General features: G+C 36.9%; 1 protein-coding gene across 8 annotated transcripts in view; it reads left to right on the top strand.

The window, feature by feature from the left end:
- nek7 (NIMA-related kinase 7) overlaps positions 1 to 11,866 on the top strand; it is a 287,464-nt gene extending 275,598 nt beyond the window's left edge. For all 8 annotated transcript variants that reach the window (XM_070887310.1, XM_070887316.1, XM_070887307.1 and 5 more), the window contains 2 exons: positions 3,273 to 3,386; positions 7,519 to 11,866. In XM_070887310.1, coding sequence (XP_070743411.1) covers positions 3,273 to 3,386; positions 7,519 to 7,629 — 225 coding nt within the window. In that variant the 3' untranslated portion in view covers positions 7,630 to 11,866. The remainder of the gene's footprint in view (positions 1 to 3,272; positions 3,387 to 7,518) is intronic.
- The last annotated feature ends 4,473 nt before the right edge of the window (positions 11,867 to 16,339 follow it).

The raw sequence follows: 16,339 nt of genomic DNA, 5'->3' as shown, positions 1-16,339 counted from the left end.
TCCACACTTGTAATAGTCCACTTTCAGTGCCAGAGGGGTCTACTGGCAGTAATTAAAACTTGTCACATCATTAAAAGGGTATTTAGACTGGAATGGACAAGATTTAACTTTCTGTGGCGAGTTTAGTTCGTATCTACTGCACAAGTACAGCAACTTCATGCCATTCATCGCATTTCAATGGTGAGATAGTTGTCATATTGCCATTTTTTGCAAAGCTAACAACGGAGTAGTGCATCCTGGACAGCACATCTTGCATTTCCATGCATCTGCCCTCATCTGAATTAGCTGTACCATTTGCACACAAATAACGGCGAGTGCCCTTAGCCTTACTATTATCTTGACAGTAAATTCTGGCCCATTAGCTCCCCTTAAACTATACTTCAAATTAATGCAGCTAAATCATTAAAGTTGTACTAATTTGAAGACTTTTCTGCACAGCTCATGTACACAGACTACACTGACGGGTGAGAGAAAACCGGTCTTATTCTTGTTAACCCATAGAACTTGGTTGTAACTTTGTCATGTGCAATGTCTCAGATTTTCCTCAATTGTGAACTAAGCTAGATATGGCATTTCCCCATTGTGTCTCCTGTAACACAATTTTGACAAATAGCCAATTGTCATTTATTTACTTCTTTAACGATTCAAATTAACTAGTTTCAAAACACTTCCCTCCAAACTGTATGACCTTTCACATAAGGCAATTAAAAAAAAATCAAATTTTTTCAGTCTGTTTCATTCTACAGTGTAATATATGTTAATCATATCATAAAATATATTACACTTGGGTAGAAAAGCTGCGTATTGCTCATGACATTGCTGGTGTCTTCATAGTCCCCGGCAGTGATCTCAAACTCATGAAAACCAAAATCAATACTACATCCCTGTAGATGTCACTTTAAAGTTGGTCCTGGGCTCATCCTGCTAGAATAAAACCCCAGCCCAATAATAACCACTGAATAAACAGAATATCAAACAGGGCAATGGTAAAGGGGCCAAACCCAAGAAATTACATTTCAGAGCAATGGGCCAAGTTAAGCCAAAACCCCTGCACCTCTTATCACGCAAGTAATATTCAAATTCTAAAATTATCTTTGAAGTTTTATTGGAAGATTTTTGGAGTTAAAATTCCTGAATTTATAACTATTTAAAGAGGGGGTGTAAAACTGTGATGCTGCACATTTCAGTACATTATGGTGCATAACACAGAAATGTAAAACAATTTTATTGAGGAAGTGCGAAAAGCCCCAAAACTTTTAGGCATTCAGCAAAAACCAGTGAGGTTTGTTTTGCCTGCCATGACATGTTAGCAACAACCATACACTTTTAACAAAGATTTGACTCATTTCTATGTACTCTGATTTATGGAACTTGAATTGTCCACCAGTGCAGCATCTTTTGAATATGCTTGAAAGACAGGCAGTTGATAAAAAAATAATTTTCCCTAAAGGAATAGCTGAAATTTAGGTCATTAAAATTTTGCAGTGAAAATGTAAGGATTTTAGTATGATGAACAAATGATATGGCTCAGTGGGTAGCACTCTCGCCCCTGAGTCAGAAGGTTGTGGGTTCAAGTCCCGCTCCAGAGACTTGAGCACAAAAATCTAGGCTGACACTCCAGTGCAGTGCTGTGGGAGTGCTGCACCGTCGAAGGTGCCGTCTTTCGGAGGCCCCGTCTGCTCTCTCAGGTGAATGTAAAAGATCTCATGACAAGAAGAGCAGGGGAGTTATCCCCGGTGTGCTGGCCAATATTTATCCCTCAGCCAACACAACAAAAAACTGATTATCACATTGCTGTTTGCGGTAGCTTGTTGTGCGCAATTGGCTGCCACATTTCCTACATTACAACAGTGACTACACTTCAAAAGTAATTAATTAGCTGTAAAGCGCTTTGGGACGTCCTGAGATCGTGAAAGATGCTATATAAATGCAAGTCTCTTTCTTTCTGAAATCAAACTGTTGTACTTCTAATTGAGTTTTTCTGTCAAACCTGGCCTTTTGCTCTTTTTGCTTCTCTCATGGCTATAAATACATGAGTCCTGCTGTGTTCTTCCCTTTTTTTCATAAGTTGGCCGCTCCACATCTTTTTCAACCTCTTCCTTTTGCTCTAATTTGTCTGGTTTGGATTAGATAGAAAGAGGAAAGAATAAATCCTGGCAAAGCTTACAAAGCTCAGAGAATGGTCAGCGGGGATCCTGGGAGCCAGTTACACTCTGCAACCAGACACTGAGACTTGCAAAGAAAGAAAATGTAGGGAAAGTGTGTTTATATTATCTGTGACACACGCATAAATGTAGACTGGTGGATGAAATTTTACACACAAATTGCAGGTTTGGTGGGATATCTAGCCCTCAGCAGCTCGCATGAGCCTGAGGAGAAGGCTCATCAAAGTTAGGATCTAATTACAACAAATAGCTAACTGTAAATAATACAACATCCACACAGAGCACTTTTTAAAAATTTCTGCGTTCAAACAACTTGCCATATGGGAAATCATGGACACAAACATGCATTCTGCTGTTTGGTAAATGAGTACGTTGCATTTGTGCTGACCATACTGAAAATATGAATGGATTCAAAATATCAAATCATCAGCAATTTCAATTCTTGGCATTATTAATCTGGACGGCTTTTCCATAATTTTGGATATCAATGTTAGAACTTTATTTTCATCACAGAACATGGTTCAGTTCCTTCACTTAAGTATGTGCCGGAATGACACTTCGCTTCATACTGGAAGGTAACAAACACCTTTTGCACCCGTCCAAGTAATGATACAGGAAACAGTGGCATAGAGTTGTGCTTTGATACTTTCAGTGCCTTAGTTACTGATATGGTATTGTGCATGTGTTAAATAGTCAAAGAAAGTAGTGCAACACTGTGCAAAATGAGACATTTTTCTAAAGGGTTAAATTATCTAAATGAATAACAAACAATTTAGATTGATCCTGTATTTTTATTGTACTCTGGGCTCATCACAAAAGGCAACTTATTCACAAGCAAAGGGCAGAGGTTAAAATGTTGAAACGTTGAATAATTTATGAATTCTGAGTTAAATCCATCTTTGGTGTACTAGTCAGTCTACAAAGATTATTTGGAAGGGATAGTGAAAAGCAAATGTAGGAATCTAACTCAGGATTGAGTGATTAAAGGACTCGTTTAACCGTACGTTAACTGTAGTGAAACAGCAGGCCTGTTTAAAGACCATATGCTGATGTACTTTAATTTCTTTCAATACTAATCTGTGTATAATTTCTCTCCATTTCACTCAGATGGCTGCACTCCAAAGCCCATTCTACGGTGATAAGATGAACTTATACTCTCTCTGTAAAAAGATCGAACAATGTGATTATCCTCCTCTTCCTTCTGATCACTATTCAGAAGAGGTGGGTTCATTTTTGTTTTAGATTATTGACAGCTCTTCGGCTTTAAGAAAATCACAAGAATTAGGATGAATACATGAAAATAATGCTGGAGTACTGTATCCGCTATAGGAAGGCTTCTGCTTTTGTTGCGACCAAATTGTGTTTTAAATTTTTAGATGAAAAAAATGTTGATTACCATAAGTTTAAAAGAAGTAGAATCAGTATTTTCTGTTGTCTAGGTTATTGAGAAAAAGTAATACATATTTTAAATAATATTTTAATTGCTTTTTTGTGTAATATTTGTCTTGCATTTGCTTCATGTCAGGCAGCCTTGAAATGCAACTTTGACATACTTCACTTTGGCTGGTAAAACGTGGGTTTATCCCCATCTGGTGAGTTTCTGATCTCAGCCCAGCCATCTGGGAAAGATGGTAAGGCAGGAAAAATTGAGGAATGCCACCCTAATGCTCAGTTCAAGAGCAATGGAATTGGCTCGCTCTCTCCTTCAGGCAATTATGAGAAAAGAAAATGCACGCACAAATTGTGGTGCAGAATAATCATGTATTTTTTGTGGCAAACAATACCCTTGCTTAGTTCTAATCTTTAAGTCTCATACAATATACAAATAAATCTAGACTTTTTATTTTTTTAAAAAGGATTTAGATCCAATAATAATTGCCAGATGACTCTACCTGAATTATTTTTATAATGCACCTTTATAGGTTTAAATTAAGTGAATGAAAAAGCTACTGTGTTGCCTCAGAATAGAACCATATTTGGCAGGGGGAAATCCTTGGTGCAAAATTTCAGTTTGTCTTTTCAATATTCTCTTTTAATTAAAATCTACTTGGAGCACTAACTGTGTTATTTGACAATGGCACCTTATTAGATTTTATTTTGTTTTCTAATTGTTCATATATCCCATCAAATTCTTTATCAGTGATGTTTCCAGCAATGTACATATAGTGTGTTTCAGTTTAGCTGACTTAGAGTCTGTGGGTCTAGATGGTACAGTTAGGTGTAAACAATAATGTGAAAAGATGGCAAAAATGTCATAGGTTGTTCTTTATTGTGTCATTCAGACTGTCTGCTTTTGCCGTGATGCACATGAATATTTCACGTATCTGCATCTTTATCCCCATTCTTCTTGACTAATTTTCAGACTGTCTGAATTTGCATTTCACATGGTAGCTGATTAGGAGATGTTGAGCGTGGTAGAAGAGCCTCAGCAGGCGGTTGCTATGGCGACCTTCGGCAGGATTTAATGATGATGCCACTAGTGGTTGGTTGAAGTCGGCCTGCCTGCAGGGCTACTCTGCTCAGCCTCTTATTGTGGCTAAGTGTGAAGTGGGGGTTGTGTATTCGCAGCCAAGGGGCAATTATCAGGGACCGGCCCAGATGGAAGGTCCCAGAGCTGGCAAAGGCTGAATCCGATCCATTCCTCCCCTACCTTTAGCAATGCCAGTGTGGAAAGATAATTAGCACAAAACAGGAGCATATCTTTCCTTCCAGCCTGACACAATGTGAATGTGTATGGAAATAGATTGGCTTTGTTTTTGTTAGTATTCTTGGCATTTGCTTCTTTTCTAGAGGCATGGGAGATAGATTTACTTTGTTTGGGTTCCAAACAGAGAATTACTGTGTATAGTTACTGCCATCCGTGCTTACTCATTATTTTATGAAAAATGCATACTAAAAATATACAAATCCTTTAAAAATGCATGAATAAATGCAGTGCTTTTTTGTACAGTACCTCTAAGTATGTGCATTTCAGATCAATATACCACATTTTATATGGGCAAATAAATGTAAGGAATGTTAAAACTAGTAGTGTATGTTTGACATTTTAATTTTTAAAAACTATCTAGATAATCTATAAATGTACAACATAGTATAAGGATCTTTTGTTATAATTTGTACTTTTTGGGGGCATATACATTTGATCAAATTTGCTTCTGTATCCTGCACTTACCTAACCGGATCCGCTATGAAATTTCACTAAAGGCTTAAATGCAACAATCCCACTATTAAAATATAATGCATCTATGGTATTTTTTGGCATTGTCCATTACCAGTGCAGCTAACAGAAATATACTGAGTTTTTTTAATCTAATCTAAATGCCGAGTGCATTTCAAGAGTCATCTGATGCTGCTTAAAATAATGAAGCTGCTGACTTTCTTGGGTATCATTTTGTCTCTAGTATTCTTTAGAAAGTGAAAACAAAAATTATATTTGAACAATAATGACATCACCAAATGATTTATTTTGGCCTATTACACATAAATACTAACAGTCCACAATGTAATTTTTAAAACTAAAAAAGCAAAGATAATTATAAATATGACACAGAATGCCTTCCAGTAAAATATGTTTTTTATTTCCACTCATGACTTTGACTATAACTCACTTGTAGAAGCACGAACTGTATTTCACAGGGAGACTTCAGTATCCAGTATGGCCTCACAGCATGAAACAGTTTTGTACAACAGTGCCAGACAATAGTTTTCACTTAATGAGAAGTAAAACTTAATCGTGAATAGTGCAAACAAGCATTTACCCCTCCAAAGAATTTCAGCTCAGTTTTCACTATTTACTCTGATGATTTTTATCCAGATGTTTTAGTTTGTAGAAAATGTTGAAGTCATAAATTTCTTTCAGCATTTTATTTCTAAGTTTTGACATGGCATTTTTTTTAAATGCCAATAATGTGGATTATGGTAGCCATTTTGGTCAAGTTTTTAATTGTGTGGGTCCAAAGGTGGCAAGAATACTAAACACTCTACGCAGCTTTTTGGAAATGCATATTTTCAAGTCCAATATTTTTGGAAAGAAATTCAGGAAATAAGAGAAATGTGAAGATTGAAGTGACCCTTTGATTCCATTGGAACAATTTGTAATGTGACATATGAAAATCCAGGCTAATGTGAAGTGATATCCAAACCTAACACCCGGCACTTAAAACATTATGGGCAGCAGCAGTTCCTTATGATCAAGAATTATTTTCAAAACACATGAGATTTTTCCAGGAGCTAAATGGCCATGAAGTACAGTTAATATATTGCTGGCGATGTGGAGCTCCGGTGATCACTATAACTTGAGAACAGCAGCCGTACTTCAGTAACACAGCGACTATTTCCTTTAGGATAAAATTGTGATTTTTTTTAATGTATAGTGTGACAAGTTAGATACTACATACTTTAGAAGATTGACCTAGTCCCCAAATCATATTTTTCTCATATGAGCTGGTAAATGACACTGGGGATCCAGACTCCTGCACGAATGGTCAGATATACAAAAGTGGAATAGGATTGTTCAGTATCTACGTTTGTTAAAAGTAAAATAAATGCAGCTAGTGTTATTTCTACATTGTAGTTTGCAGGTAAATAAGAACATAAGAAATAGGAGCAGGAGTAGGCCATACAGCCCCACGAGCCTGCTCCGCCATTCAATAAGATGATGGCGGATCTACCTCATCTCCACTTTACCGCCCTATCCCCATATCCCTTGATTCCCTTAGTGTCCAAAAATGGTTTTGTTAAATTCAAAAGTAAAATTAGTAGATGAAGAGCTGTGAACTGACAGGTGACACAGAAATAATTTGGAAAATGGAGTAGATTACAGAAATAGAAGTCTAGTAATGGAGTGCAGACTGTAATTAATGTATGATATCTAATGGATTACATAGATTTGATTTTTGTTCTCGCCAGTGATTATTGTTTTTCACTGTGTAACACATTTGTAATTAAACAGTCACACTGTCAAACATTTTGCAATCTCTAGCTGCACTAGAGTTCAATTATTTACACTGTAGATATCTGTTTAGGTAACAAAACATTGCTAGGCAAAAAAGAAACAAGCTTCACCTACTTTGCTATCTACCAATGATCTAGTTGTTTACTTTTTCCAAATGGTTCTGATTATCATAAACACTGATGTATTTGGGTAGTGGCTGATTGGCAACTGCATTTCACTCTAGAAAAGGCGTCATGGCTCACTCGTGACATTGTACTTTGTGACATGTTTCTTTCAGACTGAGGAAATGGGACCCCTGCCCCATCAATGAGTACTACATTATTCAGCCATTTTATAAATCTCTTTGTTCCTGATGATTGTTCTTTTTCTCTTTACTTAACAAACTGTTTTGTTTTCTAGCTTCGACAATTAGTAAATATCTGCATTAACCCAGATCCAGAGAAGAGACCAGATATTGCCTATGTGTATGAGGTAGCTAAACGCATGCATGCACTTTCTTCAGGAAGCTAAAGCAAATCATGCATCATGAAGAAGAAAAACCAGAAGATATGAACATAAAAATTCAGTGTTTCTATATTCTATCATTACTCTTTGTTATTCTGTGTCTAAGGATAGTTGTACAGAATTCAGTGACATCATTGGAATGAAAGTTATACATACCCAAAAGAAATGAGTTCTTAATGACATGGTTCTGTATGCTGAACTGCATTTGTTTTAATAGTTACATCCTCTCAGTGGCCTTCTATGTTTTAATTCATAAACTGTTTCCATTTCTGTCCTTACACTTGATATTTTAAAAATAAAATTGGCGTGCCTGCAGTTTTTTTACAATCATATGCAAATCTGTTTTCTGTAGGCCTATTGGACCAGACATTACTGTGCCTTGTTACATAACTCATGCTCTTATTTATAGCATTTATTACATCTTGTAGCCTTTGTGATATTTTCTGTTGACCCCATAACTGCTTGGTGACATTGTATGAATTTGCACCAAGTTTTGGTACGTTATGCGAATCAACATTTGGTTTGTATGGACCAAATTCGAAATTGCTTGAATGTTCCTTGTAAGTCACAACAGTGCTAGCCAAAACACTATTAAATGTTCAGTGACATTTATGGTTTCTAAAAGGTGCCTTTATTTTTGTTTTTATAAAAGAAAACCTGCAGTTTAATACTGTAATTTTAGTTGCCCGTTGTTATACTACCATTATACAATTATACTACCATTATACGATTTCAAAATTCTCATCTTTGTTTTTAAATCCCTCCAAGGCGTCGCCCCTCCCTGTCTCTGTAATCTCCTCCAGCCTCACAACCCCCCGAAATGTCTGCACTTCTCTAATTCTGCCCTCTTGAGCATCCCTGATTATAATCGCTCAACCATTGGTGGCCATGCCTTCTATTGTCTAGGCCCAAAGCTCTGGAATTCCCTCCCTAAACCTCTCCGCCTCTCTACCTCTCTTTCCTCCTTTAAGATGCTCCTTAAAACATACCTCTTTAATCAAGCTTTTGGTCACCTGCCCTAATATCTCCTTGTGTGGTTCAGTGTCAAATTCTTTGTCTTGTAATACTCTTGTGAAGCACCTTGGGACGTTTCACTACGTTAAAGATGCTATATAAATACAAGTTGTTTGTTGTTATGAACAATTACTGTTCAACTATAGCTTTACCTTGTGAATTCAAAGGTTTACAGAAAACCAGGATAATGCTTTGATACCATGAAGTTCGGCCATTTTAGTTTGTTTAAGCTATGATTATGAACCTCCTTGTTTCCCCCAGCCCGGATTTGCCAGAAACTATAGATGGGACTCAGTAACCTGCTTAAAACTCTCCACCATTGCAAATCTGTGCCAGCTTGCCAGTAGGTGCACCTGAGTGGCTTTGGAATGACTCTGTCTCTGATTTTCTTTTTTCCCCACAGCAGCACAGCTGAGATATGTAACTTAGCGGAGAAGGGGGAATTGAACCTGCATTTTACTGTTCTCTGGTGTTTTAACGTGCTGTGCTACTGCTTTGCTCTTGGCATTTTCACTTAAAAAAAAATTAATAGTTTGAGGTTTCAGTGTATCTAAAACATCTAAAAAGTTCTGAAAACTTCTATTTCTCCAAACCTCACGAGACTATTTTCACAAAACATTTGGATCAGTTCTGCAGTGTTAGACAATTAGTGAACATAATTTATTAATAAGGTGCCTAGTAAATGGAAAAATTTTCATTGAACAGATTACTCAGTGGGGAACTGGAATGTGGGATATATTGAGTGCAAAACATTTGATAGCTAAAGAGTGACAGTTGTCAATTTAAAGCCGATCTTGTGATCTATTGCCTAAATGTGTTACAAGGTGTGATACTTAATCACACAGACCAGGAAGGACCCAAATTCAAGGGCCTATGCTGAGTCAGATGATCTCAACAAAGATAGCTGTGGGGATGCTGCAATTGGCCTTGGTATCTTTGAATTAGGACAGAAAAATTAGTTGAGGTCCCTGTTCCAGATCACTATCCAAATCCAGAATTGCAATGATCCCAGCTGAGAATGCTGTCCAGGTTTACATATGAAGAATGGCTACTTGGGTAAGATACTTGAAAGTTGCCAGAGCTTGTGGAACCATACTTCAACATCATGTCTCTTTCAGTACACGAGGCAAAAACAAAGCAGAGGAGAATCTGGGAGGATAGGAAAGGGAAAGTGTTCCTTGCTTGTGAAATAGATTCTCTGTTGTACAGTTTCTCAAGTATTTTACAATTGATTCACCTATAGAGATGTTTCTAAGTGCAAAGGGAGATTTAATATATTCAGTCATTTAAATTACATCTAGCCTCTCTCTAAAATTGAGCATTTGTCATCTTGAAAAGCCATTGAGTGGTGAGGAAGAATAAGATTAAGTTAACTGAGCGTTATTGGCCCAAAATACAATTCATTGTGGATTTTAGCTCCAGGACTTGACAAAAAAAATATAAAATACTTTTATTATATATGACCTTGTCGGAAATGGAACTGTGAAGTTACTGAGTAGAACATGTATCTAGTAACTGCACATTCTAATTACTTTTTATTTTTTTCTCATTGTTTAAAGAGAGATTTTACATGGAGTCACAGAGCTAAATCCTCATGCTCTATCCAGGCCTTAATGATGGATATTCCATATTTTGAACCAAAACAATTTAAATGTTATTCCTTATTCCCATAAAGGGATTGTAAGATATCAGCCAAACAAAGCTGCTGTGTTGGGTAGGATGAGTGATATCACGCTGATATGCAAACAATATAATATGGTACCGTATCAGTTTTTAAAAATTGGAAACATTGTAAATTTGATGCTCTATTGTCCCCACATTTGTGGCATCGATTCAATGGATGCACATTTGGTCATAGAATCGCTATCTTTAAGTTATTTCTTCTGTGTGTTATTACTGACTATTCATGTGAATTATCATTGTGAGCATTTACAATTTTCACTTTTGCTAATTATTTGCTCTTTTTTTAAAAGAAGAAAAGCCTTTTGAAAATAATTTTCAGCCTGGATTGTGTTGTGAATACAGCCAGATATTAAATTGTTTTTAGTTTTGTAAATCCATGTGCATCTATTATGAAGGATTTTTGTGAGGAAAACCAAAGTACTATATAAAATGCCTTATATTTTACAGAAATGTTAAAAATGCTTGTATTTAATTGTAATTAAATACACGCTGATAAAGAATATGCAATAAGGATTCCACTGCACAAATTCCCACGGCTTCTCTAGCACATTAGACATTCTTCAAAAATTAGCCAGAAAAATACATCTTTTAGGAAATGTTTTGTGTAATGAGTTCTCTGACAGTGCCACTTTATTACAAATCCATGGAATAGATTTGAAGACGGATTTTGCTTTTATTTTAATTTATCCTTATTCAATACAAAATATGACATGCTACTTGCTAATAGTAAATTTACAGATAATGGGATGGGATTGTGTTTACTTTCTGAAAATCAATCTGCTTTTTGTATTTCTGACACGAGCACTCTTGAATGTAACCATTGCCTTTGATATAATTGAACAAAAATGCAGTAGGTTTTTCTTCCATTCTCCACCCCCCCCTCCCCACACACACACACACGCATATTTGTAGATGTAATGACCTAAAAAGCTGATGATGTTTCTGTTCACTTTTCTTTTGTTAGTTAAATTCATCTTTTGTTTAAAGCTTTATATTTGGAGTGAGCATTTAAACGTTATTCTGAAGTCTGACTTAATGCACCAGTCAGTTTCTGATTATAATTGTTGATCAGATAAATATAGCGTATTAAATGGCTGGAGTAGATGACATGGCTATCAGCACAAGAAGGGTATTTACACTGAGTGGTGTTACAGTTATTCTTTAATTGCTAATGGATAATTTCCCATCCTGTGGAATAGCTATTAGACATTTTGTAAATACTTGAATAGTTTTTATTTCCAATTCATAATTTCAAGTGTTTTTATTGTCATTATATACTTTTTATTAATGTATATGCTGCCATCATTGCCCCTGACTGTTTTTGATATGTAGCTGTTCTGTTACCAAGATGATTCTATTTGAATTGGCTCTTGAATAGTTTAAAATTTATTAATAAAAGAAACCATCTCCATAATATGTAAGATGTTTATAATGGAATTCAATTGATGAGGTCTAAAAGGCTGGCTTCCAGATTTGTACTATAGTTGATTGTGTGAATCTAAGTTTTAAATTGTAATATTTGGTTTGTGATTATCTACATCCATAACATGAATAGATTTTTATCCTGCACTTCTGACATGTTCTGTGTTGGCCTTTTTATTTGTGTCTGGGGAGCAGAATCTGTCCCTTGCAAGTCAATATGCACAACATAGTGATCTGTAAAGCTTTAATTGAGTTTTCTTATCAAAATCCTTCCTAATGATGAAAATCTGTAGAATTGTTCATAATGTTGTTTAGGACTGTTAAATTTAAATACGATATGTGGTTTGCTGTGATGTAAAGTGTGTATATATACATATTATTAAAATTACTACTTTGTTGCATTTTCATATTTGCATAAGTATACTATTTCAAGATTGTTTATCAGTATAAGCAAAACCTTTGTTTTAATTTTGATCAAGAAATGTACAAGTACAAAGAAATGCACCTGATGGAGTTAAAACAATTTGAATTTCTTGATTTTTGTCAAAGCTGCTTGATCCCACATTTTATTACTTCAGGAATGCTGATTAAAATAATGAGCTCTGTATGCAGAAAAGCACAATTTGACATTGGGTACATGGATAATAAAGCTTATTGAGGAGACAGAGTGTCTGTGTGTTGTAGAGTCACCTGTCAACATGTAAACACTTCCTCTCCTTTTCCGTGTACTCAGTGTAAAGTTGTGCTTTCTTGCATTTGGCTAGGACAGCCACTGTCAGCTGAGACATAATACAATATAAATATCTTTTTTTTTAAAAAAACATATATTTGTCGTGGGCTTATTAATGTATGAGTGTGTCTGAATTTGTGAAGTAACACCCCTGTGTACATTGTTCTCAGAAAGGAGGTATTATTTCCTAAGCAATGGCTTTATTAATTTTTTTTTGTACAGGCTAGCATATGCCATAGGAATGATTGTTTCTGACACATCATTTTAAAGATATTGTTCCTATATACTGTGATTATTAAATGCATTTGGTTATTTTGTGAAATTTGAATATCGAATGACATGTTCTAAAAAATCCAGGTTTTACTGAAGTAATTTGATGTTTAAGCAATTTATTTTCTGAATGTATGAAAGGTTAATTATACCATTGTACTTCTGCTTTGTTAAACAGTTATATATGCCAGAGATATCCTGTACACTGGCACTAGCAATTCTATCTTAATGCCACCTAGTGGTTGCATAGTTAAGTTACACTTCCAAGACGACACTATCCAAAGAGAAATGTCAGACCAAAAATGAAATCATTACATCTATTGTTTTGACTGAATATATACAAACCATACATAAACATCCTAAAATATTTGTTCACTTTGTTCAATATCTGATTTTCTGATTCTAAGTGCAGGTGTTTAATACTTAAAATTGGAATTTTTATTCCACTTTTGGGCATTGTCCAGTCAGACTGAATTTTTTTGCATTAAAATAAATATTTCACAACTGATTCACCATGTGCGTCTTCCAAGAAAAATACCAGGCTCCAAACAACAGATTATATCCACAACAAATGGCACTAATCTGTAACATTTAGCCTTGTTGTTTTGTCATTTCAGTAACCCAATAAAAATAAGTTTGAAGTTAGGTGTTTTCTTTCCACTAACTGTTAACTTCTCCAAAGAGGTCAAAGAGGTTTTATCACCAGTGAATGTGTTTTTCAAACTGTTTTTTCTCTGCACTGCATCAGAACACAATGATCTAATTTGCAGGAGGGTGGGGTGGGGAGGAAGCCATTGCCTTCTGAACACAGCATTGCTTCACTTGTGGATGATGTCAGTGACCAACATGGGATGCAACTATTGTGGCACTCACATCACCCCAAAGTACCAACAGCCCCACTTTAACGGCTGGTAACAATTCCTCTGGTACCATATAATATGTCTCTGTTGTTGGTGGAAATATAGGAAATTAAGGAACCTGTGTCTCAATACATGTTACAATACAGAGACTTGAGCACAAAATCCAGGCTGACAGTGCAGTACTGAGTGAGTGCTGCACTGTTGGTGTTGCTTTCTCAGGTGGATGTAAAAGATCCCATGGAATTATTTCAAAGAAGAGCAGGGACATTCTGGCCAATATTTATCCTTCAACCAACACCATTTAAAAAAAAGATTATCTGGTCACTATCACATTGCTGTTTGTGGGATCATCTTCTGCTCAAATTGGCTGTCACGTTTCCTACATTACAACGGTGACTGCACTTCAAAAAGTACTTCATTGGCTGTAAAGCTCTTTGGAAAGTCCTTAAGTTATGAAAGGTGCTGTATAAATGCAAGTTCTTTAACTTTTGAGTGTAGGGATGTTGCTAAGGCACAGAATACTCAGCCTAAATATTGTGCAAAGAAATTAATTTAATAGATTGTTCCCAATTTTCTGTAGCGAGTAACCTCCATATTATTTGGTGACAAAGCATTTTGAAAAGGTAAATCCAGAATATTAACTTCAAAATAAATTGCAAGAGTAAAACACGGGTCAAGGTTCAAATGAGTAAAAATCAGAATCAAAACTGATGTCAAGAAATTCTTCATACAGTGATCAACACATGAAGCGGGCTCCCAGATTGAATAGTGATGGCAAAACCCTGGAATCATAAACAATTGGATGCTGCAATGAGGGACTCTAGGTGCTTTTGGGTTGATGAATTAAGATGGGCCGAATGTTGCCTCCGTGTGTAATTATCTTGTGAAAATAGTGTTCATGATCTCTCGAGCAGTTACTGGATTTTGCTCATTAAGTGGAAAGGATTTCCTTTAACGTGTAGATTAAATTAATTTAGATGTAGAACTAGATACTTGAGAATATTTTGTCTTAAATTGAAGGTTTCCCATTCACACTTTCTGCCAGTTCAGGAGATGGGTGTGTGCTGCAGTGAGGTTTGGGTTGGTACAAATTCTGTCTGCAGACCAAACATTTTTTGGGGGGAATTTTGTTTTGTTTTGTTTTTTAAAAAAACCTCTTGGTGGTTGAAACCCGTTGCATTGTCCCTTTACGCTACTTAGCGATACATTGGGGGCGGGGACGCTGCGCATGAGCCCCGATGCAGACAGTGCACCCTAGGAGTCGGGGAACGTGGAGGATCTTGACAGCTGGGCCTCGTTACTATATATTTTCTCCAAATCCTGTCTCAATACGGACACGTACCACACGAGAGCAGGAATTCGGGTGGCAGGGAGGATCGATCCTGGCCGATAGGTTGGGGGGGGGGGGGGGTGGGGGGAGGAGGGGAGAGAACATAAGAATTAGGAGTAGGCCATCTAGCCCCTCGAGCCTGCGCCGCCATTTAATAAGATCATGGCTGATCTGGCCGTGGACTCAGCTCCACTTACCTGCCCGCTCCCCGTAACCCTTAATTCCCTTATTGGTTAAAAATCTATCTGTGATTTGAATACATTCAGTGAGCTAGCCTCAACTGCTTCCTTGGGCAGAGAATTCCACAGATTCACAACCCTCTGGGAGAAGAAATTCCTTCTCAACTCTTTTAAATTGGCTCCCCTGTATTTTGAGGCTGTGCCCCTTAGTTCTCGTCTCCCCGACTAGTGGAAACAACCTCTCCGCCTCTATCTTGTCTATCCCTTTCATTATTTTTAATGTTTCTATAAGATCACCCCTCATCCTTCTGAACTCTTAACGAGTAAAGACCCAGTCTACTCAATCTATCATCATAAGGTAACCCCCTCATCTCCGGAATCAGCCTAGTGAATCGTCTCTGTACCCCCTCCAAAGCCAGTATATCCTTCGTTAAGTAAGGTGACCAAAACTGCACGCAGTACTCCAAGTGCGGCCTTACCAATACCCTATACAGTTGCAGCAGGACCTCCCTGCTTTTGTACTCCATCCCTCTCGCAATGAAGGCCAACATTCCATTCGCCTTCCTGATTACCTGCTGCACCTGCAAATTAACTTTTTGGAATTCATGCACAAGGACCCCCAGGTCCCTCTGCACCTCAGCATGTTGTAATTTCTCCCCATTCAAATAATATTCCCTTTTACTGTTTTTTTTTCCCAAGGTGGATGACCTCACACTTTCTGACATTGTATTCCATTTGCCAAACCTTAGCCCATTCGCTTAACCTATCTAAATCTCTTTGCAGCCCCTCTGTGTCCTCTACACAACCCGCTTTCCCACTAATCTTTGTGTCATCTGCAAATTTTGTTACACTACACTCTGTCCCCTCTTCCAGGTCATCTATGTATATTGTAAACAGTTGTGGTCCCAGCACCGATCCCTGTGGCACACCACTAACCACCGATTTCCAACCCGAAAAGGACCCATTTATCCCGACTTTCTACTTTCTGTTCGCCAGCCAATTCTCTTTCCTCTGACTCCGCGTACCTCTATCTTCTGCAGTAACCTTTAGTGTGGCACCTTATCGAATGCCTTTTGGAAATCTAAATACACCACATCCATTGGTACACCTCTATCCACCATGCTCATTATATCCTCAAAGAATTTCAGTAAATTAGTTAAACATGATTTCCCCTTCATGAGGTTCTGCTGCAATCGGGAGAGTGGGCAAGGGATAACATGAGAAATAG

The sequence above is a fragment of the Pristiophorus japonicus genome, chromosome 8 (assembly GCF_044704955.1).
Source record: "Pristiophorus japonicus isolate sPriJap1 chromosome 8, sPriJap1.hap1, whole genome shotgun sequence".
Classification (NCBI taxonomy): Eukaryota; Metazoa; Chordata; class Chondrichthyes; family Pristiophoridae; genus Pristiophorus; species Pristiophorus japonicus.
This window is presented reverse-complemented; position numbering and strand designations above follow the sequence as displayed.